General features: G+C 42.7%; 1 protein-coding gene across 3 annotated transcripts in view; it reads left to right on the forward strand.

The window, feature by feature from the left end:
* The window catches only part of wdfy4 (WDFY family member 4), a 167247-nt gene that overhangs the window by 104865 nt on the left and 36712 nt on the right, over positions 1-25670 (forward strand). For all 3 annotated transcript variants that reach the window (XM_031835915.1, XM_031835916.1, XM_031835917.1), the window contains exons 43-54: positions 1842-1919; positions 2142-2333; positions 7707-7773; positions 7980-8191; positions 12721-12869; positions 13041-13161; positions 13333-13418; positions 13535-13597; positions 21064-21106; positions 21338-21457; positions 22870-22987; positions 23222-23331. In XM_031835915.1, the coding sequence (XP_031691775.1) occupies positions 1842-1919; positions 2142-2333; positions 7707-7773; positions 7980-8191; positions 12721-12869; positions 13041-13161; positions 13333-13418; positions 13535-13597; positions 21064-21106; positions 21338-21457; positions 22870-22987; positions 23222-23331 (1359 nt within the window). The remainder of the gene's footprint in view (positions 1-1841; positions 1920-2141; positions 2334-7706; positions 7774-7979; positions 8192-12720; positions 12870-13040; positions 13162-13332; positions 13419-13534; positions 13598-21063; positions 21107-21337; positions 21458-22869; positions 22988-23221; positions 23332-25670) is intronic.

The raw sequence follows: 25670 nt of genomic DNA on the forward strand, positions 1-25670 counted from the left end.
TATAATTATAATGTAACACACTTTGAGGGATAGTCATAGTAGTGTTGCCTGACGACTCAAATGGAATCCTTTCACTTCTTTATGTTCGCTACATACACAATATGACCAAAGGTATGTGGACACCTGCTCATCGAACATCTCATTCCAAAATCATGGGCATTAATATGGAGTTGGTTTCTTCTTTGCTGCTTTAACACTCTTCTTTCCACAACATTTTGGAACATTTCTGCTGGGACTTGCTTTCAGCCACAAGAGTATTATTGAGATTGGGCACTGCTGTTGGGCAATTAGGCCTCGCTAGCGGTCGGCGGTTCAATTCATCCCAAAGGTGTTCGATGGGGTTGAAGTCAGGGCTCTTTGTAGGCCAGTCAAGTTCTTTAACAGGGTCATTGTGATGCTGAAACAGAAAAGGGCCTTCCCTAAACTGTTGCCATAAAGTTGGAAACACAGAATCATCTAGAATTTCATTGTATGTTGTCGAGTTAAGATTTCCCTTCACTGGAACTAAGGGGCCTAGCCCAACCATTCCTCCTCCACCAAACTTTACAGTTGGTACTATGCATTGAGACAGGTAAACCAAGATTTGTCCAGATTTGTCCATTGGACTGCCAGATGGTGAAGTTTGATTCATCACTCCAGAGAACGCTTTTCCACTGCTCCAGAGTCCAATGACGGCGAGGTTTACACCACTCCAGCCGACACTTGGCATTGCACATGTTGATCTTAGGCTCGTGTGCGGCTTCTCGGCCATGGAAACCAATTCATGAAGCTCCCGACGAACAGTTCTTGTGACGTTCTTTCAGAAGCAGTTTGGAACTTGTTAGTGAGTGTTGCAACCAAGGACAGATGATTTTTCAGAGAGAACGCTTTTCCACTGCTCCAGAGTCCAATGACGGCGAGGTTTACACCACTCCAGCCGACACTTGGCATTGCGCATGTTGATCTTAGGCTCGTGTGCGGCTTCTCGGCCATGGAAACCAATTCATGAAGCTCCCGACGAACAGTTCTTGTGACGTTCTTTCAGAGGCAGTTTGGAACTTGTTAGTGAGTGTTGCAACCAAGGACAGATGATTTTTCCGTGCTACTTCTCGGCTCTAACTCTAACCAGAGTATCAAATCATCTCTAACCAGGCTTTCATACTCTGGTTAGAGATGATCCAGATCGCAGATGACTTTTTTGTACAACAGACCTCATTTTGACGTTACATTGTCTTTTATTATAATTGTTTTACCCCTATTTCGTGGTATCCAATTGGTAGTCTTGTCCCATTGCTGCAACTCTCGCATGGACTTTGGGGAGGCGAAGGTCGAGAGCCGTACGTCATCATAAACACAACCCAGCCAAGCTGTACTGCTTGGCTGGGTTGCCAGCTGCACCAAGGTGCCTGTACACCTGGCGACCGTGTCAGCATGCATTGTGCCCAGCCTGACACAGGAGTCACTAGTGAGCGATGGGACAAGAACATCCCTACCAGCCAAACCCTCCCCTAACCCAGACAACGCTGGGCCAATTGTGCTCCGTGTCATGGGTCTCCTGGTCACGGCCGGCTGCGACAGAGCCTGGACTCGAACCAGGATCTTTAGTGGCACACCTCGCACTGTGATGCAGTGCCTTGACCACTGTGCCACTTGGGAGGCAAATTACTGGCCCAACCCATCAGTTTCTGGGACCAATCAGAAATTGTCGAGGCGATACTCAGATCCAAACTCATTACGGAGAAGAAACTACAAGTGGCATAGCACTAGAAACAATAACTACACCCACAATAACATCGTCTAAACATGTATGTGACCATAACATTTGATTTGATTTGTCTCTCTGTCTCTCTCCTCCTTTCTAGGAGTTCCTGTCTTGTATGGAGGCCCATTTGAAGAGAGGTCAGGAGATGTTTGAGAAGCTGAGGAAGAACCACACACAGGTACTGTGAGATCTTTTGTGCCCATATAGAATGTGATTGAACAGCCTTTTGTGGAACATTTTTACATTCCTACAGTATTCCTATTACATTCCATAATTTTACATTCCTCTTATGGTTCCCCAACATAATTCTGACATGCCTCTAATATTCCCCATACGTAATTTTCACGCTCTTCTTATCTCCCCCAATGTTTATTTTTACATTAATTTCCCTCTCCTGCAGCTGTGTGTTTATGAGTGGGAGCGGTTGGGGACTATGTGGCTGTGTGTGGAGGAGGAGCTGCTAAGGGAGAGGGGTGTGTTCGGCCCGGGGCCGGGGGTGGTGCTGACACGAGGCTGGGTCCAGGATGCAGCTGAAGGCCCCAACCGCACCAGGCCTCGCATCCGCAGGAGAGCCCAGCGACACTCCAAACGGGTACTGGCCCTTACTGTATACCATAGCTGTCTCACACTCAACTGTATCTCTCTCTATTCCCTCTTTGTCAGCCTCTCTCTCTATGAGTCTATAGCTTTCTCTCTCTTTCTGTCTCTCTCCATTAGGTTTTACATCGCTACATCATTACTTGAATCAGTACCAATCTTTGATTATGTGAAGTCCTCCTGGCATTGGGGCGGCAGGGTAGCCTAGTGGTTAGAGCATTGGACTAGTAACCGAAAGGTTGCAAGTTCAAATCCCCGAGCTGACAAGGTACAAAATCTGTCGTTCTGCCCCTAAACAGGCAGTTAACCCACTGTTCCTAGGCCGTCATTGAAAATAAGAATTTGTTCTTAACTGACTTGCCTAGTAAAATATAGGTAAATGTGGACACTGGGGAACGTATTCATAAAGCAACATCTCAAAGTAGAATTGCTGATCTAGGATCAGTTTTCACAGGAACAAATCATCGGCTCAGCTAAATTAACTAGTGCCCAGTTGAAACCAGTTGTTTTATGAGTGTAATGGCTGTTCTTTGAGTAGTGTGTAACATATCAAATAAAACTGTATTTGTCACATGCGCCGAACACAACAGGTGTAGACCATACAGTGAAATGCTTACTCACAAGCACTTAACCAACAATACAGTGCCCCGCCGATCATATATATTTTTAAAATGTTTAATCTCAATTTCCATCTACAGACTGAACATACTGTCCTGCAACCCGCCTCACCCAATGTGGTACGGATCTGCTATTTTTTTTTATACTTTAGAACCAAAACCCCATCAGAAGCTAGCCAGCTACCTAGCTACTAGCTAGTAGTCAGTTAGCCACTGCTAGCGGTCATCACCGTTAACTCGGACATCAGCCAGCCTCAGCCCGGTCAATTCCTGCCAGTCTCCACAGTACAATGTCAACCCAGAGCATATCGGACTGCTTTTTCTCTACCATATTTCCGGATTCCTACCGCAAGCTCTGAACCTTTACACCGGATCATCGGAGCTAGCTAGCTGCTATCCAAGTGGCTACTCCTGTTTAATGTCTCTGTCCTGAAGCAAGCACCAGTTAGCCTGGAGCTAGCCTCGAGCTAGGCCCATCTCATGGCTAGCCGAAAAGATCCATCAGCCAATTCCTGGGCTACAATACCTCTTTTGCCAATTGGCCTGGACCCTTTACTGCCGACACAGAGCCCCGCCGATCCATCACAACTGGTCTACCGACGTAACCGTCCGAGGGGGTTTCAACAGGCTCTTCTGTTGAGACGTCCCCCGGAGGCCTATCTCCCTGCCCCGGCCCGCTAGCTGTCTGAATCGCCGTGTCTCCAGTTCGCCTAGCTACTCACTGGACCCTATGATCACTCGGCTACACATGCCTCTCCCTAATGTCAATATGCCTTGTATGTTGCTGTTTTGGTTAGTGATTATTGTCTTATTTCACTGTAGAGCCTCCAGCCCTGCTTAATTTGCCTTAGCTTGCCCTTTTGTTCCACCCCCCACACATGTGGTGACTTCACCTGGTTTAAATGGTGCCTCTGGAGATAAAACCTCTCTCATCGTCACTCAATGCCTAGGTTTACCTCCACTGTACTCACATCCAACCATTATGCCTTGAATCTATTCTTCCGCGCCAAGAAATATGCTCTTTTTACTCTATGTTCCGAACACACTAGACGACCAGTTCTTATTGCCTTTAGCCGTACCCTTATCCTACTCCTCCTCTGTTCCTCTGGTGATGTCGAGGTTAACCCAAGCCCTGCAGCCCCCAGCATCACTCCCATTCCCCAGGCACTCTCATTTGTTGACTTCTGTAACCGTAATAGCCTTGGATTCATGCATGTTAACATTAGAAGCCTCCTCCCTAAGTTTGTTTTATTCACTGCTTTAACACTCTCCGCCAACCCAGATATCCTAGACGTATCTGAATCCTGGCTTAGGAAGGTCACTAAAAATCCTGAAATTTCCATCCCTAACTATAAATTTTTTCCACAAGATAGAACTGACAAAGGGGGCGGAGCTGCAATCTACAGCAGAGATAGCCTGCAGAGTTCTGTCATACTATCCAGGTCTGTGCCCAAACAATTTGAGCTTCTACTTTTAAAATCCACCTTTCCAGAAACAAGTCTCTCACTGTTGCCGCTTGCTATAGACCCCCTTCAGCCCCCAGATGTGCCTTGGACACCATATGTGAATTGATCGCCCCCATCTATCTTCAGAGTTTGTACGGTTAGGTGACCTAAACCTTAACATCCCTGCCATCCTACAATCTAAACTAGATGCCCTCAATCTCACTCAAGGAACCTACTAGGTACAACCCTAAATCCGTAACCATGGGCATGTAGAATAAGAGCATCTCCTCCCAGCTTCCCACTGCAAGGATAGAAACACTGTCACCACTGATAAATCTACGATAATCGATCATTTCAATAAGCATTTTCCCATGGCTGGCCATGCTTTCCACCTGGCTACCCCTAACCCTGCCAACAGCTCAGTACCCCCTGCAGCAACTTGCCCAAGCCCCCTCCCCCACCCTGCTTCTCCTTCACCCAAATCCAGACAGCTAATGTTCTGAAAGAGCTACAAAATCTGGATCTCTACAAATCAGCTGGGCTAGACAATCTGGACCCTCTCTTTCTAAAATTATCCGCCAAAATTGCTGCAAACCCTATTACTAGCCTAATTGAACCTCTTTCGTATCGTCTGAGTTCCCTAAAGATTGGAAAGCTGCCGCGGTCATCCCCCTCTTCAAAGGGGGAGACAATCTAGAACCAAACTGTTATAGACCTATATCTATCCTGCCCTGCCTTTCTAAAATCTTTGAAAGCCAAGTTAACAAACAGATCACCGACCATTTCGAATCCCACTGTACCTTCTCCACTATGCAATCTGGTTTCCGAGCTGGTCATGGGTGCACTTCAGCCACGCTCAAGGTTCGAAACTATATCATAACCGCAATCAATAAAAGACAGTAATGTGCAGCCGTCTTCATCGACCTGGCCAAGGCTTTCGTCAATCACCACATTCTTATTGGCAGACTCAATAGCCTTGGCTTCTCAAATGACTGCCTCGCCTGGTTCATGCTAACTACTTCTCAGAGTTCAGTGTGTCAAATCGGAGTGCCTGTTGTCCGGACCTCTGGCAGTCTCTATGGGGGTGCCACAGGGTTAAATTCTCGGGCCGACTCTTTTCTCTGTATATATCAATAATGTTGCTCTTGCTGCTGGTGATTCTCTGATCCACCACTACGCAGACGACACCATTCTGTATACATCTGGCCCTTCTTTGGACACTGTGCTAACAAACCTCCAAACAAGCTTCAATGCCATACAACACTCCTACCGTGGCCACTCAAACTGCTTTTAAATGCTAGTAAATCTAAGTGCATGCTCTTCAAACGATTGCTGCCCGCACCCTCCGCCCGACTAGCATCACTACTCTGGACGGTTCTGACTTAGAATATGTGGACAACAGCAAATACCTAGGTGTCTGGCTAGACTGTAAACCGTCCTTCCAGACTCACGTTAAGCATCTCTAATCCAAAATTAAATCTAGAGTCGGCTTCCTATCCTTGACTTTGGCGATGTCATTTACAAAATTGCCTCCAACACTCTACTCAGCAAACTGGATGTAGTCTATCACAGTGTCATCCATTTTGTCACCAAAGCCGCATATGCTACTCACCACTGCGATCTGTATGCTCTCGTTGGCTGGCCCTCACTACATATTCATCGCCAGACCCACTGGCTCCAGGTCATCTATAAGTCTTTGCTAGGTAAAGTCCAGCTTTATCTCAGCTCACTGGTCACCATAGCAACACCCACCCATAGCACTCGCTCCAACAGGTATATTTCACTGGTCATCCCCAAAGCCAACTCTTACTTTGGCCGCCTTTCCTTCCAGTTCTCTGCTGCCAATGACTGGAATGAATTGCAAACATCACTGAAGCCTTATATCTCCCTCTCTAACTTTAACCATCAGCTGTCAGAGCAGCTTACCAATCACTGTACCTGTACACAGCCAATCTGTAAATAGCACACCCAACTACCTCATCCCCATATTGTTACGGTATTGCCATGGTGGCGAAGTAATTACAATATAGCAATTAAACACTGGAATGGCAGATCGGCAGAAGATGAATGTGCAGGTAGAGATACTGGGGTGCAAAGGAGCAAAATAAATAAATACCAGTATGGGGATGAGGTAGGTAGATGGGCTGTTTACAGGCTAAGTACAGGTGCAGTGATCTGTAAACTGCTCTGACAGCTGGTGCTTAAAGCTAGTGAGGGAGATGTAAGTCTCCAGCTTCAGAGATTTTTGCAATCGTTCCAGTCTGTGCTAGCAAAGCAGTCCTGTAGTTTAGCATCTGCTTCATCTGACCACTTTTTTATAGACCGAGTCACTGGTACTTCCTGCTTTTATTTTTGCTTGTAAGCAGGAATCAGGAGGATAGAATTATGGTCAGATATGCCAAATGAAGGGCGAGGGACAGCTTTGTACGCGTCTCTGTTTGTGGAGTAATGGTGGTCTAGAATTTTTTGTTCCTCTGGTTGCACTTTTAACATGCTGATAGAAATTAGGTAAAAGTTATTTAAATGTCCCTGCATTAAAGTTCCCGGCCACTAGGAGTGCCGCCTCTGGATGAGCGTTTGAACACAGTTTTTAGTGCCAACAGCGGACTGTGGTGGTATGTTGACAGCTACTAAAAATACAGATGACAACTCTCTAGGTAGACAGTTCGGTCTACAGCTTGTCATGAGATACTCTACCTCAGGCGAGCAAAACCTTGAGACTTTCTTAGATATCGTGCACCAGCTGTTGTTCACATATATGCATAGGCCCCCACCCCATGTCTTACCAGAGGCTGCTGTTCTGTCCTGCCGATGGAGTGTGTAACCCGCCAGCTGTACTTTCTTAATGTCGTCATTCAGCCACGACTCGTTGGTAGGAGATACATGCTTTCAGCTCGTCCCCATTTATTTTCCAACGATTGAACATTAGCTAGCAGGACGGAAGGCAAGGGCAGGTTAGCCACTCGTCGCCTGATCCTCACAAGGCACCCGGATCTTTTTCCACGAAATCTCAGTTTTCTTATCCAGTGAATTACGGGGATCTGGGCCTGGTCGGGTGTCTGTAGTAGTATATCCCTCCCCTCCGACTCATTGAAGAAGAACTCTTCTTTCAGTTTGAGGTGAGCAATCGCAGTTCTGATGTCCAGAAGCTTTTTTCGGTCATAATAGACGGTAGCAAAAACAAGTTACGAACAACGCAAAAAAAATAAATAAATAGCATGGTTGGTTGAGAGCCGGTAAGATGGCAGCCCTCCTTTACGGCGCCATCGTATTTACTTCATCTGTCCTCTCTGTGTTGCTGTGTAGTTGGCAGATATGTGTGTGAGAAATGGTTTGCCAGAGGAGAGCAAAGGAAGGACAGAGACTGACTCAGGTAAGACCACAGACACACTCCTAACATAATATAATATGTCATTTAGCAGACAATTTAATCCAAAGCAACTTACAGTCATGCGTGCATCCATTTTTCGTATGGATGGCCAAAGTGGGAATCGAACCAACAATCTTGGCATTGCAAGCGCTGTGCTCTACCCACTTAGCACCTGTGCCCACACTCATGTGTCTCTGTATGTGTTCCAGAGTCAAGGATCCTCTTTGAGCCAGGGACAGAGGAAGAGGAGGATGATGGAGAGGACTGTAACCGCCTAACCTTTTTCCCTGTCCTGGCTGAGACTACTGCACCTCTCACTGAGCTCTTCGCCCCAGCGTCCACCACCCCTGAGCCCTGCTCACATACACACACCTGCAGCCACACACACACCATACTACAGGAGCTGGAGCCTGAGGAAGAGGTGAGTGTGTGTGTGTTTGTGTGTGTCAGGTTGTATACTGGTTAAATAATGTATTTTTAGCAACCAGAAATATAAATATTTATCATGTTTTAATCAGATCTGACCAGATATCAACCAAAATGTGACATCTTTTCCATGAGGTTTTGTCATAAAAAAGACGTCTTTAACATGTTACAAAGACCCGTTGGTTGTAATCCAGTATCATGTCTTCTCAACCAGAAAAGTCCCACACTTTGAGAGAGATCTATATTTTTTTATCGTCCAGATAGTCTATGGGATTCCAATACCTCCTCTCTGCTATCAGAAACTCATCTGTTATAGTTAGTTTAATGTGAGTGTTTGTGTTAGTCAGTGGTAACCCAGGGCTGTTTAAAGCTCAGACAACGAGCAGAGTGTTTTGCTAATGTTTCTGACAGAAGAATTAACAAAAAAACAGTAGGAGGTCGTATCAACTGTCTCTCAGCTAGCTGGCTGATGTGGCTGTGTGTCCTGATGAGCTGTTGTCAGATACACAGGCCTTTACACGCTTATTAATCCAGGAGCACTATTCTTAAAGCCCCCCCCACCACACACACACACATACAGTACTTGGCATGATTAGACTGCCACTGCCGATAGTGTGATTATGATGGTAATGTTTCTTGGGAGAATTCAATGTTGTGACATTAGCATCTCAACCAATAAGAACCCTCCTATCCTCTACTTCACTCATCCACTGCTCTCTCTCTCCTACACTCATCCACCTCTCCTTCTCTTCCCTTCTATTTTCCACTTATCCTTTCCTCAGTTCACCTGATGTCCTCCTCTTTTCTTGCCTTTTTCCTCCTCTCCCTCCATTAGTTGAATCACATCAGCTTGATAATTCATAGTCACTTTAGTTAGGGTCTCTGTAGGTTGTAGGCATATTATTGTGGGGCGTTTTTCGGTTGGCAATAAATCATGTTTTTTCGACATCAATTACACTGTGTGAATGTGCATGTGGTGTGTGTGTGTGTGTGTGTGTGTGCGAGCACTCACTCGCTCGTGTTTGTTCAGTGTGTTCAGACGAGAGGCTCTTATCACTTAGCTGGTTTCCTATTGTGTGTGTGGCAGTGATTAATTTCCCTAATAATCACTAGGCCCCTCTCTCTCCCAGTGTGTGGGATTTGATTAGTATTCATTGTGAGAGGCCTGTGGGTGCGTTGGAGCCCCATATGGTTTTTTGGGTGGTGGGTCCCTTGGGGCCGAGAGAGGGAGAGAGACAGGGAGGGGCAGGTGCACGCACACATGCATGCACACACTCACACACAGTGGTAAATGAGGGGAGACAATAGAATTAGTCACACATAATCACACTCATAGCAGTGACTGTCTTCAGAGTCACACATAATACAAGCATCAGGGTCCATTCAGTCTCTGAGTCTATAGCGGGAGCACCGCCATCTTGGTGAAAAGGGGGACAGTTTCTCTATGATCCATCAATCAATGTTAATAATCTGAATAATGAAGTGGTGACTGTGTCGTTTTAATCATGATGAAGACGTGTGATTAAAATGATCAATCATGTGCAGCCTGGAGTGGTGATGATGTCTTGACGTCCCATGGGAGCATAAAAGTAGACGTGGGCTGGGTTTCATGGTTTTCACATTACTTTTTGAAACTTTACAATGGAACACCTCTGGTTACTTAATACATACACCTCTCCTCTAACTGACCTAAATAACTTGTAAGCCTACGTGTATGTACCAGTGGAGGCTGCTGATGGGTTGATGGCTCATAATAATGGCTGAAACAGAGCAAATGGAATGGCATCAAACAATGTGTTGGATATAATTTATACCATTCCACTAATCCCACTCCAGTCATTAACATAAGCCCATTCTCCCCAATTAAGGTGCTACCAACCTCTTGTGATATGTGTGTATGTTTGTGACTGGTGTATGCTGCTGGGTGTGAATGTGACATATGGAAATGTAAGACAAGTTGCTGAGGTGGAAACCGTATTAACAGGTCACGTTAAAGCAAAATCAACCAGCAGAGTGTTTTAATAATGTTAATAAATGTAAAAAAAAATAAAAAAGCGTTAGATGGTTGTATCAACTGTCTCCTAGCTAGTTGGCGTGTGTGTGTGTCCTGCTGAGCCGTTGTCAGATACACAGGCATTTACACGCTTATTAATCCAGGAGCACAGCACCCTCCCCCCCCCCACACACAATCTTTAGCATGATTAGACTTCCACCGCCGATAGTGTGATTATGATGGTAATGTTTCTGAGGAGAAATCAATGGTATGACATTAGCCTCTCAGTCAATAAACCATTAAGTTGAATTTCTAGTGGGAGTAAACTCCACACGATTCAAGGTATAAATCTTACCTAATGAAATCCATGGCGGGTGGTACTGTAAAAACTCAATATTTTACCCCATGTTACCTATTAAGGGCGATAACTGTAGATGACCGTGTAGCTTTATTCATCTCGGAAATGTAGCGAAACAAGGTAGCTTTATTCACGTCAGGGGAATTTAGCAAAACAGGGTTGCTTTATTTACGTCAGGAGATTTTAGAGAAACAAGGTAGCTGTATACATGTCAGGAGAATTTAGTGAACAAGGTTGCTACATTCGTCTATGAATCACAAATATGCATAGTATTGACGTCAAACAGAACAAACAAGGACATGGATGGTTCGTGATGTTGTGAGATTCTCTTTGATGCTTACTGAAAGATTGGAATCTGTGTGGGTAGCTGAACAGGTAGGATGACTGACAGTGAAGGTGAACAGGTGGTCACAGGTCAGGTGACAGAGGAATGGATGAGACGGAGGCAGGAATTCCTTTAACCATGAAGTGGTATGTTTACTGGGTAGTCTGTGCTGCGCAACAAAGGAAACAGAATAACAGGAATCCAATCAAATTCATAATCACAAAGATCAAATCATAACAATCATTCATTATTAACATAATTAGGTAATTCAGCAATCCAGATCAATAAGAAGTCAATAGGAATTATCCTTGAGTCATTTTGGCTCATAACTATTTATCATAATCATGAGAAGAATAATACAAATAATTCAAACAGTGATCGGTTATTCAATCTATTATCACCATTAGTTTGATATCAGAATTGATCAGTTCAGCAAACAATGACGTTTCATATTTCAAGTTTGTCTTCATATGTACATGTAATTTCATTACATAATACCATATATCGATGGCACAATTGCCCTGTGATGATCTGTAGGGCTGTGATCATTGACCATTTACATTACACAATAGATTTGAAGCGTGCGCTCTGCGGTAATAACTATAAACAATAACTGATGGCCCACTCTCCCGATCGCAACAGGTAGTTCAGCTGAAATGTAACAGATTCGGTGGCCTTATATGGATTCATGGACGCACAGAACTTCTGGAGCAGTTAAGGAAGAGAAAGCAGCAAGATCGGGTGATGGCGATTTCCTCATTTTATGGAGTTGAAATCTGTTGGACATTTCCACTTGAAGTGCCCCTGGCCCAGCTGAGCAAGAGGCCATGAATTAAAGGATTCTTCCACCAACTCCATGGGCCTTTTCACAGATCGACTGGTGCTATGCGATTTAGGATATCAGGACCTGCTTGGTCAAAGCAATTGTAACAGTAGAGCAAAGGATCGCAATATATGGGAAAATTAATGGCTGCAGTGTTGCCGTTATAATGAGTACATGAAGCATGGAATGCTAAGGCATAAATGTACGAAAGTGTGTATTCTTATTTTAAATTGATGTAGTTCTGTCCTTGTGCTGTGCTTGTCTATTAACCCCCTAAGGTCGATGTCTGCGCCCCCATGGAAATCTAATTAGCATAACAAAAACAATCCCCATGAAAATGTCAGTTTAAGCTAGAGATATCTATTTTGCATTGGATGCATCTCAATCAACCACATCCGCCTATGTCACACTTTCGCATCTGCGGTGAAAGGTGACAGAGCTAGAGCAATGTTTGTTAGACCATTAGACATCCCGAAAATCGGTTTTCTCACAAAATCATCTGTAGCATCCAAATGTTTTGACAAACTATTACCCCTCTATGGAAAGATGAGACTCTCACAAACACAATGGTGTTCTCCATTTAGCTCTATGACCCCCACAAGCTTCTTGGGATTCGCCTGAAGTTGGTACAGCCAATCTGCCAACTTCTGTCTGTAGCGTCCATACAGTTTGGGCTATACACTAATACGACTCTCACGAACACGTACATGTCAGTTGTTTTGCTCTAGGACACCCACAGGCCTCACAATACTTGTCTGAAGGTCCCCTGGTACCAGTTGAAAAAATCTGTGGAACATGTATATACATGGAAAAACATGTTTAGTGCCAAAAATAAGGGGTTAAATATATGTAAAAAATATATATAGAAGTTCCCTGATCTTTCTTGTATCTTTCAGATATAGGACAGACACTTCAGAACTATCATAATGTAACACTGATTGTGAATATAACCTTTATTTAACAATTTAATATAACCTTGACTTTTCATTTAAAATTATAATCTGTTGTGTCCTCTCTCCCCCAAGGTTAAAGCGAAGGTATGTGTGGTGGTGGTCAGTGGGCTGTCTGTAACAGAGGGGCTGCTGTTGTTTGGGACAGACAGTCTGTACATGTGTGAGGGCTTCACCCTAAGCCCCGCAGGAGACGTCTGCTGCAGAAAACACCACCCCACTGGGTACTGTGTGTGCGTGCGTCTGTACGTGTGGCTGTGTTTGTGAGAGAGAGAGATGAGTTGGACAATGTCTGTGTGTACTTACATATAGGGTTATATGGGAAAACATACTATACTATTGAATATTAATCATTATGAACTGTTGTTCACACACCGTGTCTCTCTTTCCCCCAGTGTGCGTGACGCGTTCGTTTCCAGTATGTTGACTAAAGACATATCTTCATCCAGCCTCAGCTGCAAACGATGGCCCTACCAGGACATAAGAGATGTCCGCTTTATGCGTTTCCTTCTAGAGGTGAACTTACACGGCAAATCTGAAATGGCACCTAATTCCCAAATAGTCTACTTTTTGGAGTAAAATGTTAAAACATATATATTTCTCCGTCTGCATGTTGGTGTGTTTCATGTGTCTATTAGAAAGTTGTTGCAGTGTTGTGGAAACGTTTCCCGTTTTCTGACACCTCAGGAAAATGCGCTGGAGATCTTTATGCAGAACGGATACTCTACTTTCCTGGTTTTCTTCAACAAAGACCATGTGTCTGCTTTTAAAAGGTAAGAGATGGAGAGAGATAGGAAAACATGGAGAGAGAGATGGAGAGTGTGGCTTTATGGGACAGGTTTGATTTTCTTTCTTTCTCTCTGTTTTCCATTCCTACTACTTTCTGTAGGCTGTGTTCAGTGGTGCCAGCATTGATAGGTAGAGGGGTTGCTGAGGTCATAACTAATGCCAGGTGAGTGTGGACACATACACATACACATCAGGTACAGTTGAAGTCGGAAGTTTACATACACCTTAGCCAAATACATTTAAACTCAATTTTTCACAATTCCTGACATTTAATCCGAGTAAAAATTCCCTGCCTTTGGTCAGTTAGGATCACCACTTTATTTTAAGAATGTGAAATGTCATAATAATAGTAGAGATAATTATTTATTTCATCTTTTATTTCTTTCATCAAATTCATAGTGGGTCAGAAGTTTACATACTCTCAATTTGTATTTGGTAGCATTGCCTTTAAATTGTTTAACTTGGGTCAAATGTTTTGGGTAACCTTCCACAAGCTTCCCACAATAAGTTGGATGAATTTTGGCCCATTCCTCCTGACAGAGCTGGTGTAACTGAGTCAGGTTTGCAGGCCTCCTTGCTCACACACACCTTTTCAGTTCTGCCCACAAATGTTCTATAGGATTGAGGTCAGGGCTTCCTTAAGCCATTTTGCCACAACTTTGGAAGTATGCTTGGGGTCATTGTCCATTTGGAAGACCCATTTGCAACCAAGCTTTCAAATCCTGACTGATGTCTTGAGATATTGCTTCAATATATCCACATACTTTTCCACCCTCATGATGCCATCTGTTTTGTGAAGTGCACCAGACCCTCCTGCAGCAAAGCACCCCCGCAACATGATGCTGCCACCCCCATGCTTCACAGTTGGGATGGTGTTCTTTGGCTTGCAAGCGTCCCCCTTTTTCCTCCAAACATAACAATGGTCTTTATGGCAAAACAGTTTTATTTTTGATTCATCAGACCAGAGGTAATTTCTCCAAAAAGTGCAATCTTTGTCCCCATGTGCAGTTGCAAACCATAGTCTGGCTTTTTTATGGCGGTTTTGTAGCAGTGGCTTCTTCCTTGCTGAGCAGCCTTTCAAGTTGTGTCGATATAGGGCTCGTTTTACTGTGGATATAGATACTTTTGTACCTGTTTCCTCCAGCATCTTCACAAGGTCCTTTGCTGTTCTGGGATTGATTTGCACTTTTCGCATCAAAGTACGTTCATCTTTAGGAGACAGAATGTGTCTCCTTCCTGAGTGGTAGGACGGCTGCGTGGTCCCATGGTGTTTATACTTGCGTACTATTGTTTGTACAGATGAACATGGTACCTTCAGACATTTGGAAATTGCTCACAAGGATGAACCAGACTATTTTGCTGATTTGGCAGATTTCTTTTGATTTTCCCATGATGTCGAGCAAAGAGGCACTGGGCTTGAAGATAGGCTTGAAATACATCCACGGGTACATCTTCAATTGACTCAAATGATGTCAATTAGCCTATCAGAAGCTTCTATGCCCATGACATCATTTTCCGGAATTTTCCAAGCTGTATAAAGGCACAGTCAACTTAGTGTATGTAAACTTCTGACCCACTGGAATTGTGATACAGTGCATTATAAGTGAAATAATCAGTCTGTAAACAATTGTTGGAAAAATGACTTGTGTCATGCACAAAGTAGATGTCCTAACCGACTTGCCAAAACTATAGTTTGTTAACAAGTATGTAAACTTCAGACTTTACCTGTAGAAACACTACATGGCCAAAAGTAGGTGCATACCCGTTCAAATTAGTGGACTCGGCTGTTTCAGCCACACCCGCTGCTGACAGGTGTATAAAATCGAGCACACAGTCATGCAATCTCCATAGACAAACATGGGTCTCCCGGTCATGGCCAGATGTGACAGAGCCTGGACTCCAACCAGGACCTCTAGTGGCACAGCTAGCACCGTGATGCAGTGCCTTAGACCACTGTGCCACTCGGGAGGCCCACAAGATCCAGCTTGTTGAACTGGGAAGCCTCTCCCAGGTGGAGAGTGTGTGTGCTTGTGTGAAAAGAGACGGAGTCAAATCAGGACTTTGAAAAATTACAGTTAGGGCTTGTGTTTGCGTTTTGTGTGTGTGTGTGTAGCAGAGTTTGCAAGTGTGTGTGTGTCTCAGAGAGCAGAGTGTGTCTGTATTAAAGCCCTAAGGCCCTCTATCACCTCATTAATCATATTGAGGATCACAGAGAACAGAGAAGTGATTCACCATCGCTTGTTTCCACTACAACCTCCTATAAGAAATTATTGCTTGCAATTACTACCTGCAATTATACTATATTGTACAGCGGGACAAATGCAATGATTGATTTAGGCTGCTTTCTACAAAATAATGTGGTAAGGAGTTACTGGGGATAGAAATTGGATATACTTCAGATGGCTCTTGATTTGTGAAATCAAGTATTTGACTTTGTATGAGTATCATATAACCCAGAGATATTTCTGGAAATTGGAACGAGAACATTTACTACAAGTCTGCTGTTTAGACTTTATTTCTGGGCCTTATGAGTGAGAAATAACTCAATATTACTGCTGTTTCTGAGCTTAGTTAAGCAACCTGTCCGGATTAAGCCCATGTCCATTATTAGATGTAATTTAGGGGCTTTTCACACGCCTGAGCTGAAGCAAGCTGAGTCAAAGCAAGCTGTACTGAGCCCGCCTGTTTACATACACATCAACCATAGTCGTGGAAACCAACCCTGCATAGTTTGTACTGTTATGTACAAAACAGTACTGTAGTAATCTATGAGTACATACCATTTTCTATTTACAGTAGAGTGAAGAGGTTCAACCAGTTGATATGGCCTGCAAAGTTAGGTAGCAGTGTAGTCTGTCTGCAGCTCCAGTTAACTGGCCATTCCATTCCACCTGAGAGCTCTTCCATTGGTTCACACACACAAACTCACAGTATTAACTACCCAGCAATCCGGGAACATTCCCAGAACATTAGCTAAGATTCCCATTAAGTACTAGTTAGGGTTTTATTTAACATTAGCATGGTAAAATCCCCAAAACATTCAGAGAATGGGTGGAAAATATTTACCTGATGTTACAAGAACGTTCCAAGAACACATTTAGTCTGTTCTTTAATGGTTCCCAGAATGTTTCATTAGGTTCTGAAAGATATGTTTCCATAGAAACTGTCCAGTTGTGCTGACAGTCAGAGTTTATATCAGGGTGCACAACACGTTTCTTTGATGTTTCAAGAATGTTGACAGAACAGCCTTTCTGAGTTCTTTAAAGGTTCCCAGAACAGGTAGGAACAGTGTAGGAACAGTACAAGCGATAGATTCCCAAAACACAAAATATGCTCAGTTGTGATGACATTCATACAATTTTACATTTTAAAATGTTTTTCTTGCCTGAGTAGCCTGGTTTCACTGCCAAAAATAAAATTAAACCATCTAGTGTTCAGCGAACAGTGTTTAACACAATGTCAAATACAGGTAGCCTAGTCAAATAATTAACATCCAATCACATTAACCATTACTCTCTTGTGGGAATTCCACTAATGGTCCGTATGTAGCTGCTGCTCATGTTGGTATCTGTACTGATGGCGCAAAAGTCATGACAGGGAGACATAGTGGAGTGGTAATGCGTGTGCAACCGGTTGCTCTGTGCAACTTGGGTACACTGCAGCATCCACCAAGAGGCTCTTGCTGCCAAGGGAATGCCTGACAGCTTAAAAGACGTTTTGGACACTACGGTGAAAATGGTTCACTTTGTTACAGCAAGGCCCCTGAACTCTCGTGTATTTTCTGCACTATGCAATGCTATGGGCAGCGACCATGTAACGCTTTTACAACATACAGAATTGCGCTGGTTATCAAGGGGCAAAGTATTGACACGTTTTTTTGGAATTGAGAGGTGGGCTTAAAGCATTCTTTACTGACCATCATTTTCACTTGTCTGGCCGCTTGCATGATGACGAGTTTCTCACACGACTGGCCTATCTGGGTGATGTTTTTTCTGCCTGAATTATCTGAATCTAGGATTACAGGGTCTCTCCACAACTATATTCAATGTGCGGGACAAAATTGAGGCTATGATTAAAAAGTTGGAGCCTTCTATGTCTGCATTAACAAGGACAACACACAGGTCTTTCCATCATTGTATGATTTTTGGTGTGCAAATGAACTCAAGCTTACGGACAATGTCAAATGTGATATAGCGAAGCACCTGAGTGAGTTGGGTACGCAATTACGCCAGTACTTTCCCGAAATGGATGACACAAACAACTGGATTCATTATCCCTTTCATGCCCTGCCTCCAGTCCACTTACCAATATCTGAACAAGAGAGCCTCATCGAAGTTGCAACAAGCGGTTCTGTGAAAATTGTATTTAATCAGAAGCCACTGCCAGATTTCTGGATTGGGCTGCACTCAGAGTATCCTGACTTGGAAAATTGTGCTGTTAAGCCACTGAGGGTGGCAGGGTAGCCTAGTGGTTAGAGCGTTGGACTAGTAACTTAAAGGCTGCAAGTTCGAATCCCCCAGCTGACAAGGTACAAATCTGAACAGGCAGTTAACTGTACCTAGGCCGTCATTGAAAATAAGAATTTGATCTTAACTGACTTGCCTGTTTAAATAAAAAATAAAAAAGACACTGATGCCCTTTGCAACCACGTACCTATGTGAGAGTCTATTCTTGGCCCTCACTCGTATGACACCTAAATACAGGCACAGACTCTTTTTGGAAAACGTTTTAAGACTGAGACTCTCCAATACAACCCAACATTGCAGAGTTATGTGCATCCTTTCAAGCACATCCTTCTCATTAGTTTTTCACCATTTTCAATGAACAAATAAGGTTTTATATGTAAGATGGTAAATATAAAGAGCAAAATGATTGATTATTATTATTATATTATTTGTGCCCTGGTCCTAAAAGAGCTTTGTCACTTCCCACAAGCCGGGTTGTGACAAAAACGTACACTTGTTCTTATGTTTAATACATGAATCGTAAAGTGTGTGTGTGTGTGACAAGCTTACAATGATGGCAAAAAACAACATTTGAGAGTGCGCTGACCCCGGTGCTAAAGGGGGTACGTAGCTGAAGGTTGAATGTGTGAAGGGGTACGGGACTATAAAACGTTTGGGAACCACTGGCATGGAGGATTAATGATCTGGCTGCAGATCTGCAGGTTCAATCCCACATGTTCTTTAAATGTGTTTCTTTTGAGAAAAAAGGGAAATTGAGGCTCAGGTATACTCTACTAAAAGAGAGTAAATCTTTATTTAGTCCAAATTTATAAATCTAGTCAAATGCAGAATTTAGACTAACTGAAAAAAAAAAAATAAACATGGTGTAAAAATGAACTGTTCAACTTTTTTTAAACGCACCCGATATGATTCCGAAATGTGTTCTGGGAAAGTTCTTGCAGGTGAATGTTTTTTGCATACTAAAAGAAACATTGTAGATCATCCACACAACTGGACAGTTTTTGTATTTTGGGATGTCCCCACATTGTTCTCACCAGACAGTTCCCACAACCTAATGAAACATTCTGGGAACCTTTAAAGAACAGATTAAATGTGTTCTAGGAACATTCTTGCAACATCAGGCAAGTGTTTTATACAAACATTCTATGAGAACATTTGCCGTGACCGAACAAATGTTCTGGGAACTTGCACAGAACCAATTTTTGTTTGCTGGGTACACATTACACACACTCATCTCCACTAGGGCTGTTGCGGTGACCGTCTGTCACGAGTCATTTAATTTAAAAAAAATGTTACCTTTATTTAACTAGGCAAGTCAGTTATGAACAAATTCTTATGTACAATGACGTCCTAGGAACAGTGGGTTAACTGCCTTGTTCAGGGGCAGAACAACAGATTGTTACCTTGTCAGTTTGGGGATTTGATCTAGCAACCGTTTAGTCACGGTGTTTAGGCTGCTGGCTAAAAAGAAAGTCTGTGTGTGCAAAAAGTGTGTGCAAATGGCATGAGGAAGTAAGGCAATAAGTGGCCATAGTAGCAGAGTAATTACAATTTAGCAAATTAACACTGGAGTGATAGATGAGCAGATGATGATGTGCAAGTAGAAATACTGGTGTACAAAAGAGCAGAAAAGTAAATAAAAACAATATGGGGATGAGGTAGGTAGATTGGGTGCGCTATGTACAGCTGCAGCGATTCGTTAGCTGCTCAGATGTTTAAAGTTAGTGAGGGAAATATAAGTCTCCAACTTCAGCGATGTTTGCAATTCATTCCAGTCATTGGCAGCAGAGAACTGGAAGGAAAGGCGGCCAAAGGAGGTGTTGGCTTAGAGGATGACCAGTGAGATATACCTGCTGGAGCGCGTACTACGGGTGGGTGTTGTTATCGTGACCAGTGAGCTGAGATAAGGCGGAGCTTTACCTAGCATAGACTTATAGATGACATGGAGCCAGTGGGTCTGGCGACGAATATGAAACGAGGGCCAGCCGACGAGAGCATACAGGTCGCAGTGGTAGGTGGTATAAGGGGCTTTGGTGATGAAACGGATGGCACTATGATAGACTGCATCCAGTTTGCTGAGTAGAGTATTGGAAGCTATTTTGTAAATGACATTGCCGAAATCGAGGATCGGCAGGGTGGTCAGTTTTACGAGGGTATGTTTTAGAGGTCAACCGATTATGATTTTTCAACACCGATACCGATTATTGGAGGACCAAAAAAGCCGATACCGATTAATCGGCCAACTTTTTTATTTATTTGTAATAATGACAATTACAACAATACTGAATTAACACTTTTTTTTTTTTACCCCTTTTTCTCCCCAATTTCATGGTATCCAATTGTTTTAGTAGCTACTATCTTGTCTCATCGCTACAACTCCCGTACGGGCTCGGGAGAGACGAAGGTTGAAAGTCATGCGTCCTTCGATACACAACCCAACCAAGCCGCACTGCTTCTTAACATAGTGCGCATCCAACCCGGAAGCCAGCCGCACCAATGTGTCGGAGGAAACACCGTGCACTTGGCAACCTTGGTTAGCGCGCACTGCGCCCGGCCCGCCACAGGAGTCGCTGGTGCGTGATGAGACAAGGACTATAAATTGTTGGGACTATTATTTGTTTTTCAACAGGACAATGACCCAACACACCTCCAGGCTATGTAAGGGCTATTTGACCAAGAAGGAGAATGATGGAGTTCTGCGCCAGATTACTTGGCCTCCACAATCACAAGACCTCAACCCAATTGAGATGGTTTGGGATGAGTTGGAATGCAGAGTGAAGGAAAAGCAGTCAACAAGTGCACAGAATATGTGGGAACTCCTTCAAGACTGTTGGAAAAGCATTCCAGGTGAAGCTGGTTTAGAGAATGCCAAGAGTGTGCAAAGCTGTCATCAAGGCAAAGGGTGGCTACTTTGAAGAATCTCTAATATAAAATATATTTTGATTTAACACTTTTTTGGTTACTACATGATACCATATGTGTTATTTCATAGTTGTGGTGTCTTCACTATTATTCTACAATGTAGAAAATAGTAAAAATAAAGAAAAACCATTGACTGGTACTGTAGGTCATGACTAACATGAGCATGTCGAGCAGCCTATGTAAACTGGTAGATGTGGCTTAATGCAGTTGACAGTTGATATTCTGATGTTGTGTTGTTCAGGAAGACTCCAGTGATGGAGAAGACTACTCAGGTGAAATGGCAGGTACTGTACTGTTTGACATAATTGATAGTGATCTACTGAGAACTTCAGTTTTTCTATGACTGACAAATGTTTGTATTTATTGTGAACATTGTGGCAACACATCATATTTTAATATTCTTAATATCTTCTAGTATTATCAACATGATATATCATGCATGTGTGTGTTCTCTCTGACAGCGCAGTATTATCTAAATACAGATTGTGTTTCTCTGTGTTCTTTTACTCTGACAGCGTGGGGACATAAGTAATTTTGAGTACCTGATGCATTTGAACACTCTGGCTGGTAGAACCTATAGTGACCTCATGCAGTACCCCGTCTTCCCCTGGGTCCTAGCTGACTACAAGTCGGAGGTGAGGAGTAATACTGTCTGTCTGTCTGTGTGTCTGTCTCTCTGTGTCCATATCTGTCTCTGTATGTCTCATATCTGTAATAATACTGGCTGTGTAACTACTTATTTAACCTAATTTTGTCATAAAGAGCGCATGTTCAACTTAGTAACAAGCATGATTTCCCATCTCAAGAATTTAAATTAAGAAAAAGGACTATATGGAAGCTTGTGTGCATCATCAGGGAGGGGCAATTGAATGCAAGTTTAACCAAAAATGTGAACTTGTTAAAACATTTCTAGCCTATCTATCTATATGTAATAGGGTTGATGTTTTATGCTCCGACACACTCAGTTTTCCACCACAAAACACCATAAAATGGCCAAATAGAGTATAATCAGCTTACCTGCTTCTACACAATGATTTGACTATAAGGTGTTCCTTTTGAGAAAATAATGTACAAAATTAGTTTTATCAAATTGAAACAAGAGTTCAGTTCACGTTACAGGGATGACCTTAAACCTGAGGGACAAATGTAAATTAATCACTATTCACATTAAAGCTGCAATATCTAACTTTTTTGGCGACCCAACCAAATTCACATTGATAGATTTATAACAAAAATTTCTCTCTCATTGAAAGAAAGTCTAAGAAGTAGTAGAACTGTTCTATTTGTGCTATTTCTATGCTTCCCATTCTTAAGTTTTGTTTGTGCAACTTTTACTTTCAGTTTTGTACACCAGCTTCAAACAGTTGAAAATATCATGTTTGGGGTTATGGAAAAGATATTTCCCAGCGGTTTAGTTGGTACAATGATTCTCTACATTATTGCTTGCTTGTTTTGTCACAAACTGAAATTTGGCTAAATATTCTAACTTCCTAGAAGTTGGACAAACAGGATGTGGGACATGCCAATAATGGGATTATTTTATGCAAACACACTGCTATTGGAATTTCTAACATGGTTTAGTTAGAGCATAGATGTATGTGATCCAACTGTTTTATCGGCTTTTTATGGTAGTTATGCTGTCAACATCAGGAGGATACGATTTGAGAGCACTAGTTGGCTCCACAAGCTGTAAGTAGCTTTGACTGCATGCACAGCTGACCGTGCATTCAGAGCCATCCAGTGGCTCACCACACTACAAACTTTATTTTACCATGTTCCTGTGAAGCAATTATAATGACAGTCCACCACAACATGCTCGAGAGGCTCCTGATTAGCAAGGGGTAGTCTGTTTAATTTCATTGTGTATTAAAAACACAGTTTACTATCATTGTGAGGGGTTTTCTCCAGTGGTTTGAAACGGCTATTGGGCTTCCTGGGAAAACTTTGATCGAGGTTGCAGCAGTAACCAAGGGGACAGGGCTTAGCGAAGGGTGAATTGTTATATTATTGATTGCATATTTACATGTCATATACTATTTATTGATAGACCCTGGATCTGACCAAACCGGCGACATTTCGTGACCTCTCGAAACCAATGGGAGCCCAGACAGAGAAGAGGAGAGACATGTTTATTCAGAGATTTAATGAAGTGGAAAGTAGTGAAGGTAGTGTACCATACCATGTGCTGATGTTGTACTAACTGCAACCCCTACTGCAACAACTCAACACTTTAATTTCACATTACACTGCCCCCAGTTCTAACATCACTGATATTTAACATGTGTGGCCTACAATCTGAAGCAATACAGTGTCCAATCACATGATTTTTTCATAGTTCATGACAGGATGCATTTTGTGTTGTATTGGTTATTCATGGCTGAGTATTTTGGCTATTCTAGGTGACCTGGCAGTGAGGTGTCACTACTGTACCCACTATTCTTCGGCCATCATCGTGTCTTCCTTCCTCGTTCGGATGGAACCCTTCTCACACACCTTTCTGACCCTACAGGTGAGAGGTCAAGGGTCAGCTGCTCTGTTTGGCTCATTACATCTTGGCATGTGCCCCCATTGGCCAGAGTTTTTCAACCAAGGTCCAGGAGAGCTACATGGTGTGCAGGCTTTTTTTCCAGACCAACCCGAACACACCTGATTCAGCCAGTTGGTCAGTTGAAGTTGTATTCATGCAAGGCTGGAACAGAGGCCTGTACATACTGTATCTCTTTTTTCCATGGTACTGTTTCACTGGTGTATGCTGAGCTAAAGAGCAAGCACAGTACATTAAATACAACAAATATTTTACCAGAAAATGTCGAAATAGTATTTTTGGCTTTTCTGTAGATGTCATAAAACGAATAATCCTTAAAAAGATTATCCGGTACTTTTGTATACTTTTTTGCCTGTAGTTCTGAAAGTAGCGCTCACAAGCAAAAAGTGGTCCCTGAAAATTGCTCTGCTATATGTACATCTTGCTAGCTGTCACTCAAATGGCAAGGCGCTGAAGCTCATTGGCTAGAACTGGAATTGCTAGGGGGCTGGCCCACGTTGGGGAAAATGTAGGGAAAATGGTGCAGTACAGCTTCCAGAAAAACAGTCGCTTTCAAACTAGAGATTTTGTGGCTAATTGAGGTAAAACAATAATTCTGCTCATAGATTATGCATGTATGAACTACCAAAGTTGCAGAGCATGTCTTTAATGACTGCCTCCTTATTTTGGACTCGCTGGATTCCATATCAGCTTTTTAATTTAGAAACAAATTCATTTAAATGAGATTTCAATAAATACCGAACAAAACTATAAACGCAACATGCAACAATTTCAACGATTTTACTGTATAAGGAAATCAGCCCACTGAAATAAATAAATTAGACCCATTAAACCCAATGGATTTCACATGACTGGGAATACAGATATGCATCTGTTGGTCAGTATCTGTTGTGACCACCACACTTTGCATAGAGTTGATCAGGTTGTTGATTTTGGAATGTTCTCCCACTCCTTTTCAATGGCTGTGCGAAGTTGCTGGATATTGGCCAGAACTGACACACACTGTCGTACATGTCAATCCAGAGCATCCCAAACGTGCTCAATGGGTGACATGTCTGGTGAGTATGTAGGCCATGGAAGAACTGGGACATTTTCAGCTTTCAGGATTTGTGTACAGATCCTTGCGACATGGGGCCGTGCATTATCATGCTTATACATGAGGTGATGACAGTGGAGGAATGGCACAACAACGGGCCACAGGATCTTGTCATGGTATCTCTGTGCATTCAAACTGCCATTGATAAAATGCAATTGTGTTCATTTTCCGTAGCTTATGCCTGCCCAAACATAACCCAACCTCCACCATGGGGCACTCTATTCACAATGTTGACATCAGCAAACTGCTCGCACACACGACGCCGGTTGGACGTACTGCCAAATTCTCTAAAGCGACTTTGGAGTCGGCTTATGGTAGAGAAACGAACATTAAATTATCTGGCAAAGCTCTGGTTAACATTCCTGCAGTCAGCATGCCCTCAAAACTTGAGACATCTGTGGCATTGTGTGGTGTGACAAAACGGCACATTTCAGAGTGGCCTTTTATTTTTCCCCGGCACAAGGTTAACCTGTGTAATGATCATGCTGTTTAATTAGCTTCTTGATATGCCACACCTGTCAGCTGGATGGATTATCTTGGCAAAGGAGAAATGCTTACTAACAGGGATATAAACAAATTTGTGGACACAATGTGAGAGAAATCATATTTTTGTGCCTATGGAACTTTTCTCTGATCTTTTTTTTTCAGCTCAATCAACATATGTGTATGTTACATACCATTTATATGTTGTGTTTATATATTTGTTCAGTGTATATTAAGCAAATAAATGTGGTAACATTACAAAACAAAAGAAGAATCCCATTTGGTTGTAAAAGCTGCTGATTTCCAGTCTAGGAATCCAATAGATGCTAATGAGAAGGTCTGCATATTTGATAGTCATCATCAAACAATAAAACAATCAAGATATTAGCTTGTTGAAAACACAGTGCTCACTTTTTCCTTTCAACCCCAGACTAGTATGTGCAGTTGCAGTAATATCTATAACTTGATTTATGTCCCTAACAGAGTTTAGCCAGTATGGGTGTTATTCTCATTGAATAAAGGTAATTGTTTTGCAGTAAATTACATTCCTCCTCATGGCATCTCTATCAAGGGGTTAGAAGATTTTATGGAAAAATTAAAAGCTTCAGTCAACGTCTGGATGTCAAGAATGAAAACGTGTTTAATATGGTTTAGGTTACTTTATTAAATGTTTCTATTCCAAAGTTTGGTTTGCAATGAAAACCGCTGCATCTTCTGCCATTAC

The sequence above is a fragment of the Oncorhynchus kisutch genome, linkage group LG11 (genome assembly GCF_002021735.2).
Source record: "Oncorhynchus kisutch isolate 150728-3 linkage group LG11, Okis_V2, whole genome shotgun sequence".
Taxonomy (NCBI): Eukaryota; Metazoa; Chordata; class Actinopteri; order Salmoniformes; family Salmonidae; genus Oncorhynchus; species Oncorhynchus kisutch.